Genomic DNA, 9,630 nt, shown 5'->3' with positions numbered 1-9,630 from the left:
ACAACCGTTTTTTTTTTTTTTTTGGTTTTTTTTAAATGTACAATGACCGATGAAGCAAACAGGATTCCTGAAACTACATTAAGCATGAAACCAATCGATTTCTTAAGCTAATATTTACATGCGTCTTGGAAAATGCATATTGCATATAACTTATTCAAAAATGCATGAAATTCTGCCTTTTATTTTATCCAGTGCAATGAGTGATAATCTATAAAATATTATCTGCGACCAACCCCAAACCTGTTACAGCACCAACCAAACACTGTCTATACAAAAGTGTAGCCTAAAAAACATTTGCTGCACACTTGATAAGTGTCTGTAGCTAACACATACGTGTTTAAAGGAGTGTGAGAGACAGATTTGTCCATTTTCCTTACTGCTGTGTAACGGAGTAGTCTCTGCTAAACTACATGATCGGACACTGATGGGAAAGAAGGGTGCTAGGTCATTTATTAGAAAGAAAGGATGAAGTCAACCGAAACTCATGTCACTGGACTTCCTTTTCGACATCCACATCCTCTTCCTTCACCTACAAGATTAAAAGGCACATAATATTAGTGAATCTTCTCGTGTCGTAAGAAAACGAGAATTCTGGCATCATTCGCTCACTCTCATTTCTGAGAGGAGCATCCGTTCTGAACTCCTCACCTGCTCGACTCCTTCCACCTCGGGAACGTAGAACTGCAGCATGTTCTGGATGCCGCTCTTTAGCGTGATGATGGAGCTGGGACAGCTGGTGCAGGAACCCTGCAGCTTCAGCTTTACAATGCCATCCTCGAACCCCCGGTACAACACGTCACCTCCATCCTCCTGCACCGTGGGCCTGAAGCACACACGCAGATAGATTCTGTCATTAGTTCCGAACCCGTAAGACCTTCGCTCGTCTTCAGAACACAAATTAAGATACGTTTGATGAAATCCGAGAGCTTTCTGACCCTCCATAGACGGCAATGCAACTGAAACATCCAGTCTTCAGTGTCACATGATCTTCAGAAATCATTCCGATATGCTGATTTGCTGCTCAAAAAACATGATTATTATCAATGTTGAAAACAGCTGTGCTGCTTTATATTTCTGTGGAAACCGGGATTCATTTGTAGGATCTCTGACGATTACAAAAAGTTGCAAAGAACAGCATTTCTTAGAAACCGAAATTGTTTTGTAACATCATGAATGTCTTTACTGTCAATTCTGATCAATTTATTGCATCCTTGCCGAATAAAATTATGAATTTCAAACATATTAGAAAAAGTTATCTAAATCTTTAGATGGTAATGTACAAGTTAAACAAAAACCTAGAAAGCATATTCTTTTTTTAAAATATAAGAAGCTCAGGGGTAAACATAAATCCAAGATGACAGACAAAGAAGATGAATATAGCTTATAAATACATTTTATTTAATTATTTAGATTCAATATTAATACTTTACTAACAAAAAATGACAATTTACCCAATATGTGTGTTTGCTACTTCATGTATAGAGGCCTAGTTATGCTTATTAGAGGTGGTTCGGTTTCAGTTTAATATTTAAATAGTTACACTGACCATTTACCCAATATTTGTATGTGCTACTGTGTGTATATTTATGCAAGTTGGTGCCTTTGTAGAGTGTTAGAAATCAATAATGCTTCTGTTTCAGTTAGGACGCTGGTTTTATAGGCAGCTGTCTTTATTTGCGGAAGGCAGCTCACTTTTTGAGATTTGAGGACTAATGTGACCTGCTAAATTTGTATGCAACATTTAAAAAAAGCCTTCATTAAGAAACGTGCAGTAGTTTACTGCTGTACCTTATGCGTGTGTCCAGCAGCTCTTTAATCATGGCCACCACCTCATCGTCATCCTCAGAAGGAGCTGCAGATGTACGGCACACACAACATTTGATCAGTGATCTTGCATTTAGTGAGGATGTTAAGATGAGAAGTAAAGAAGGGAAGGCGATGTTTAACCCGTGTCAGCACGTGGAGCATCTGCCTCATTGACAACAGGAAGTCCGGAGGTGAAGAAGTCCATGATGGTGGCGAAGACGTCCGGTTTGATCACTTTCCACTCTGTCTGACCATCAGCCTGGAGGATAAAGAGATACAATGCTTAAAAATAAAGTTACATTAAAATCCCGTTTAAAAGTGCAGCTTCATTACCTTAGTAATGGTTATGAAGTCAGGGCCGAAGAAGACACTCTTGACTCCATCTATTCTGAACAACTGCCTGAAGAATGAACAGAGCATCAGCACCATCTATAAACACACAGCTGCTTTCTCACAAATGGATGTCCGGATTTATAGCTGTTGTAAGCACTGTTTGGAATATCACACATAAAACAACGACCCCATCCACCTGACAGATATCACTCTTCAGGAGAGAAAACAGATATCCATCATCTATGGTGTTTTTTAAGTCAAGCATCAGTACTTTTCTTGCTCATGTGCCATTCTACAATTTAGGAAGCATTTCATGTACATTGATGATAACAGTATTTATTATTTCTAACCATTTTGTTCGGAAATATCCAATATTTTCCATTAGAGGAGAGCATATTACAATCTCAAACAAATAATTTGCGCACCCTTATTGCCTTGAGGTTTCTTAAATTACGGTGAACTATATGGGGCCTTAAAAATTAAGATTTACAATAAAGGAAAGTTTATTAAGAATGAGAATCTAGAAGAATATTAAAGACATCTTGCCATGAAAACGTTTGGAAAACGAATGTTTATGGCACTCAGACAGGTCTGTTCTATTCAGCTGAGCTGATAGGAAAAAAATGAGCTACATTTCTAGTTCTCCAGACGTTCCTCTTTAAAAGAGACAAGTATCAGCTGTATGCTTTTGGTATGGATTTGGTTTTTGACCAGTTTAGTCATGGAGCTGCATTATCTCTGGGATTGAACCAGATAGGGCCTTTACAATGAAGATATCAGAAGAAAACTTTGTTAAAAGCCAGAATCCAAAAGGATATTAAGAGATTTTTAGTACTTCTAGCATTACAGGCCACACAAACCTGAGGCAAAAAACACAAGAAGTGCTTTCTGCCATTTTTCATCTGTCACCATTAGCATATAATGAAACAAAGATTGCTAAAGTCAACAGATTTTACTACAAGACTTAACAATCTCTGTGTACAAATAAAATAATGATGCTGGCAGAAAATGGTCATTTTGACCCCCTCTACAAAATAGTGGATTATTCAGTAAATGTACATCTGTGATATTAAATATTTTGGGTTTCATCATTATATATATTTGTCTTTCTACAGAAAATAAAAATAAAAAATTATATATATATATATAAAATCAAAAATTTGAGCTGGGGAAGTTTATGAAATTTGGTTGATTTGACACAGAATGAACCATAAGCAATTACATAAGCCTACATAAAAAATAAGATACAGTGTGTTTTGGATGAAATCTAAACCCTACCTTGCCAGGGGTGAACAGTAAGCATCTCTCGGTCCAGGGAAGTCCAAAGTCCCTGACTCCAGCACCACGCGACCAGGAAGAAACTTCAGGCTGTGTGGGTTTGGAGTGTCTTGGGTCTGAATAAACATGTTTCTGACTGAGGAGATGAAGGAAATGTTACGATCCGTTCCAACCAAACACTTTACCGTCACATGCAACCCCAATCATGCCGACACTTACTAAACACAGCGGCTGTTTGTTGTGGAATGGGACGTCTGGTCACTCTGTGAAGGGGTGGCCTGGTGAGCCCTGTCCCATGATAACTGCATACAGGATACCTTTGAGCACAGTGAATTATAAATCATATTATATATATATATATATATATATATCAAGTATATGCATTATTAATGCAATTGTAAAAAAATTTCCCTGCAGGGCATTTTCCCTGATATGCTCTAATAAGATCTACAATGACAAAAAGACAAAGTGCCTTTACAAAAATAAACAATAATATGATAACACGGTGTAATACTGTTTTAATATATTGCATTGTTTGGTAGTCATGGATTTTGACAAATTACTTCAACATATTACTTAGTAAAATAAAACTTAGGTAAGTTGGCATGAAAGCAAAGTTCTATGTTTGGTCTGCAGCAACCAGATTTTGCAGAAACTCAGTCTAGAAAATGAATAGCATATATTCAAACGTGTATAAAACAGTGTTAATAACAGCGTACTTCATGGCATTATTTGTCCAGTAAGTACCCTGCATCTGCGTCATCAGACCTTGTCAGTGACACTGTAAATATTACGAAAGCCTTTAAGACGCAAACGCTTCACGCGCCTCTAAGCACATTACAGAAATTACAGATAACTCCTCACTGATACATAAATGCACAGCAGAATTAGTACAGTAACTCACGATCTAGTTAAAAGTACAGATAAACTCCTTCCAACACCGACGCTCCAGTGCGCGGCCATGTTTGTTAGGGCAGGAAGACTGTGTGACGTCACATCCTGGATAAATACGGGGCAGAAATTAATAAAATAAAATAAAATAAAATAAAATAAAATAAAATAAAATAAAATAAAATAAAATAAAATAAAATAAAATAAAATAAAATAAAATAAAATAAAATTAAATAAAATAAAATAAAATTAAATAAAATTAAATTAAATTAAATTAAATTAAATAAAATAAAGATTTGATGACATTTAAATTGATGTCTCTAAAGCGTGTCTGTAAAATCTTAAAAAATGCACTCAAACACTCTTTGAATATCATTTTCCACAGCAAAAATATTGCATATTTAGGCCATTAAATTCCCTGTCTTATCTGAACCAAAAATTCTTTCCTCTTGATGAGAAAACTGGACACATCACTTCTGACCAGTTTTGGGCTTCTTACTCCAAACATGTAATTTATTACTTGTTACTAGTTACTCCTTTAAAAAGTAATATTACTACTTTGCTTCTTACTATCTGGCAACAGTAATTAGTTCCACTATTAGTTACTTTTCCTTAAGTTGTAATTGTGTATCTTCTCCATAAAATTGTTCGAAAATGTTACTAACAATATATTTCTGCCTCATCATTTGACCGAAATCTACATTGGATCGCAGTCAGAAGTTTTTTTACAAACACTCAATGGTGATTGATGGTGGCTTTTCAGTAAAAGTGTTGTATTAATTGCCATGTGTAGCTTAAAGGTAATATAAGCCATAATTTCTCTGTTTAAGTTTTATCACACACACACACACACTGATGTTGTGTATTTAATATGTGAGTCAGGGCCGTGCACACTGCACAGACATTTAGAGGGGCAGTTGCCCAAACCAAAAAAAAGGGGCACTAGGGGAATGAGTGCTTGTTGATACAAATTATCCAGTTGTTACAAATTTAAAAGAGAAGACAGCACACTCTGTAATAATTGCCTTTATTGTAGATGTTTGGATAAGAATGGGCTCTCTTTCACTCTCTGAGCCTGCTTCTGCCTCATCTTCAATGGATTAGGGGAGAGTGGGGTAAGTTGAGCCAGAGGGTAAGTTGACCCACCCCCTTTATCTTGGCAACTTTTGTGTGACCGTGTATTTTGGAAGCACCCATCATTTCTGCCAGACTGTGAAGAGGAGAAACACATGGGGGGAAATGGAAGGCACCCATTTACTTCAAAAACTGTTTTTGGCTTGACAAAGTACAATTTTAGCATAACAGATGCAATAGTTGTTACATCAAAGCAAATTTATCCAGGTCTAAAAATATTTATGATACATATAGGTGATTTAGCAACATATAAAACCATCCAAATCATTTAGCTAAATATTAGCCTGAACTGGTAAGCTACAGTTTTTTTTTCCAAAATGGCAGCTATGGGGCAAAGTGAGTCAAATGCTATGGGGTAAATTGAGTCAGCATTTTAACTTACCCCACCATAAGGTACTGTACTTAAGTTAAATCTCTGAATTATAAACTGGTATTTTAATGTGTTATTACTGGTTTAGTTGATTATATAAACATATTATTTGCAGTTTATTTGATAGGGACAGTGTACAAGTGCACCAAATCCTTCTCTGATAAAAACCAGAAAATGTTTTTCATCACATTATAATCAGATGTATCTTTTCACCTGTAGTCACTAATGGCCAACAAACTCTCTGTTTAGTCTGGTTTTAGGACAGCTACAGCTTTAGCGTTCAACATATTGTTTCAGAAATGTAAACAATTTAATATTGAAATTTAAACTTCCCCAGCCGGCATTTCAACGTTGATTGAAGGTTGAAACAACGTTGGTACCATGGTTGAATCAACGTTGAATTACCTTTCGATTTTGCAAATTGGATCAACGTTGATATCGTAACGTTGATTCACTAATGTATCAACGTTGTTTCAGCGTTAAAACAACAACTGACCTTATTTCAAACATATTTCAACGTTGAAAGTTGGTCATGGGCAGACTGTTTTTCAACCGTTCAGCTTTAAACGTTGTATCAACGTTGTTTCAGCGTTAAAACAACAACTGACCTTATTTCAACCATATTTCAACGTTGAAGGTCGGTCATGTGCCGGCTGGGTCATTTGGTTGGTTTTATGTTGTTAAAGTGTACTTTATGAAAATAAATATGACTGTTTGTAAAAGGAAATTATTAAATTAAAATTATAAATGAATTTCACATGGGTTTGAATCAGATCTGCTCAGATGGTAATTTCACTATAACAATTTCACTAAAACAAATCACTATAACTAATTTAACTGACAAACATAGTGGACTTTATACCATTGACATCAACAGTAAAGAGCAGGAACAAAGATTCAACTTGAAAGTTATGGGTGAGTGGTTGTTGATTGTTTTAATTAATATTATTAATTTTAAAGCATAATGTTTGTATTACGACTTTTTAATACTTAAGGTATTATAGCTAGTACTTTGATATATACTATGGTGCTGAAGTACATCCAAGAATACCATTGTACTCGTCCCAAAAAACGTGATCGTACGATGGTGCTAGTATTATTTGTATTCAAACACCAAGATATAACTGTCTGAATTTTTTTCATAATTTCTTTCACAGAGAAGGTCCCCAAACCTGTGATAAAACTAAAGAAGACTGAAGATAACCCTGATGTTGTGTATTTAATATGTGAGTACAGTGAAACAATCATCTGGAGAAATTCTTCTGGAGAAATACTGATCGGCTCACTGCACCATCCAAAAGGAGAGATCATCACAGTTGAATTCACTGGATTTCCTGATAACTTCTATACATGCATACTAGATAATGGTGCTAGTACTAAACCAGTGATCCGGTCTATGAGTGAGAGCTGTTTAAAGGTAAGATAATGATTTACTTAAAGGCTTACTCCACCCCAAAATGAAAATGTCATCATTAATCACTTACCCCCATGTTGTTTCAAACCCGTAAAAGCTTAATTCGTCTTCAGAACACAATTTAAGATGTTTTGGATGAAAACCAGGAGGCTTGTGACTGTCCCATTGACTGCCAAGTAAATAACAGTGTCAAGAAAACAAAAATAAGGACTTTGCCTGCGTTCAGCTCATATTCTCCAAAATGGTGATGTGGAGAGATACAGAGGAGACAAATTGTTGAATAAAGTCGTTATTTTAGTTTTCTTCACATACTTGAAGTATTCTCTTTGCTTCGTAACGTTACGGTTGACCCACTGATGGCAGATGGACTTTTCTGACGATGTCTTTCATACTTGACAGAGTATTTACTTGGCAGTCTATGGAACAGTCACAAGCCTCTTTGTTTTCATCCAAAATATCATAAATTGTGTTCTGAAGACGAACAAATCTTTTACGAGTTTGGAACGACATGGGGTTAAGTGATTAATGACAACATTTAATTCTGGAGTATCCCTTTAAACATCATGTACTAAAGAGGAAAATCACTGAGTCAGATTACTTTTTATGTTTGGCTGGTGCTGAGAAGCTCTATTCTGTTCAGATGTTGAAGATACATTCAACAAGTATTTATAATCACACTTAAAAATATAATAATTAGATTAAAGTATCAATGCAAGTGCACTTTATTGGAAGACAAATCGACAGAATGATGCCCAAGAACTTATTTTCACAATCTTTATTTATTTATTTATTTTCGAGAGAGACAGTAAAGTTTAAATCAGTTTAGGAAAGGAGACTGAGAATGAACCCATCCATCATCCTGTGTGCTGATTTTTCAAGCATTATAATGTTATAAAATGTTAATGTTATGCATAATGTTATGCTTATTATCAGGCCGTCTACTCTCTGTGCTAATTGTTATGTTTCTATTGTTTTTATTGCCTCCTGTGTCTTTCTGCTGCCACTCTCTTATTCTCTATCACCGTCAACAACAAATTGGCATCTACCAATCTATGTCCAAGCCGTATGAGACCTATGAAACTCACTCTGAACTCAAGAGTTTTTGCTTTTATTCGCCACCAGATTCCTCTAATCTTCCTAGTTATCTGCACTGGCAAATTTTCAATGTCTCTGGCAGATGATGTGAGGATAAAGTTGGTTCTGGCTGCGGGCTGCCCTCCTTATTCTGGGTTGGCATGTTTCGTGCTGGTTTATGGATGGTACAGCGACCGTGGGATTCTACAGTGTGTGTTTGGCCTGACTTGCAGGACTCACCTGTCTACCTTTCATGACACAACTCCTCTTGGATTTGGTGAAGGAAGGCCGACCATAGTAATCTGCGGTCACTTCGCAGATCGTCTCATGTTCAATGAGATTCCACGCAACTGTCTTGGTCAAACATTAGATCTGATATTGACTTATGGTTTGTCTATTGGTGATGTAGTCACTAGTGACACTTCCTTCTCTGATTATAAACCGGCCCAGTTCATTACTCTTCTTTCTTCTCTACCTAGGACTATACCAGTTTAATCATGTTAGTCTTGTACTCTGACAAGCAAGCTAGTGTTAGAGGTCTTTTTTATAAAAGAAAATAGATATAATACAAAAAGATTAGAAAGGTAGTTAGATTTAGAATTAGTTGTTTTTTTGTTTTTGTTTTAAGAATATAATTAGAATAGTGAGTGTTAAAGTTAGAGGGTCAAATAAAGATGGAAGAGATGGGTTTTAAGCCGATTCTTGAAGATGGCTAAAGTGAAAGTGAAATGACATTCAGCCAAGTATGGTGACCCATACTCAGAATTTGTGCTCTGCATTTAACCCATCCGAAATGCACACACACATAGCAGTGAACACACACACACTGTGAGCACACACCCAGAGCAGTGAACACACACACACTGTGAGCACACACCCAGAGCAGTGGGCAGCCATTTATGCTGCGGCGCCCGGGGAGCAGTTGGGGGTTCGATGCCTTGCTCAAGGGCACCTAAGTCATGGTATTGAAGGTGGAGAGAGAACTGTACATGCACTCCCCCGACCTACAATTCCTGCCGGCCCGGGACTCGAACTCACAACCTTTCGATTGGGAGTCCGACTCTCTAACCATTAGGCCACAACTTCCCCAAAGACTCAGCTGTCCGGATTGAGTTGGGGAGGTCATTCCACCAGGAGGGAACATTTAATTTAAAAGTCTGTAAAAGTGACTTTGCTTCTTTGGGATGGCTCAATCAAGCGACGTTCACTTGCACAAATGCAAGCTTCTAGAGGGCACATAAGTCTGAAGTAACAAATTTAGGTATATGGGTGCAGAGCCAGTGGTAGTTTTGTAGGTAAACATCAATGCCTTGAATTTTATGCAGCTATT

General features: G+C 36.7%; 1 protein-coding gene across 1 annotated transcript; it reads right to left on the bottom strand.

The window, feature by feature from the left end:
* Nucleotides 1-433: 433 nt before the first annotated feature.
* nfu1 (NFU1 iron-sulfur cluster scaffold homolog (S. cerevisiae)) lies at nucleotides 434-4,416 on the bottom strand. Its single transcript, XM_059523802.1, has 8 exons — nucleotides 4,322-4,416; nucleotides 3,637-3,734; nucleotides 3,418-3,553; nucleotides 2,140-2,206; nucleotides 1,948-2,065; nucleotides 1,789-1,852; nucleotides 649-823; nucleotides 434-529 (listed from the first exon to the last, which is right to left on the bottom strand). The coding sequence occupies exons 1-8, from the start codon at nucleotides 4,378-4,380 to the stop codon at nucleotides 488-490; spliced, it is 759 nt and encodes a 252-aa protein (XP_059379785.1). The 5' UTR covers nucleotides 4,381-4,416; the 3' UTR covers nucleotides 434-487.
* Between the last annotated feature and the right edge of the window lie 5,214 nt (nucleotides 4,417-9,630).

This window comes from Carassius carassius, chromosome 34, assembly GCF_963082965.1.
Source record: "Carassius carassius chromosome 34, fCarCar2.1, whole genome shotgun sequence".
Lineage (NCBI taxonomy): Eukaryota > Metazoa > Chordata > Actinopteri > Cypriniformes > Cyprinidae > Carassius > Carassius carassius.
The sequence above is the reverse complement of the archived record's forward strand: the minus strand, read 5'-3'. Positions and strand labels throughout refer to the sequence as shown.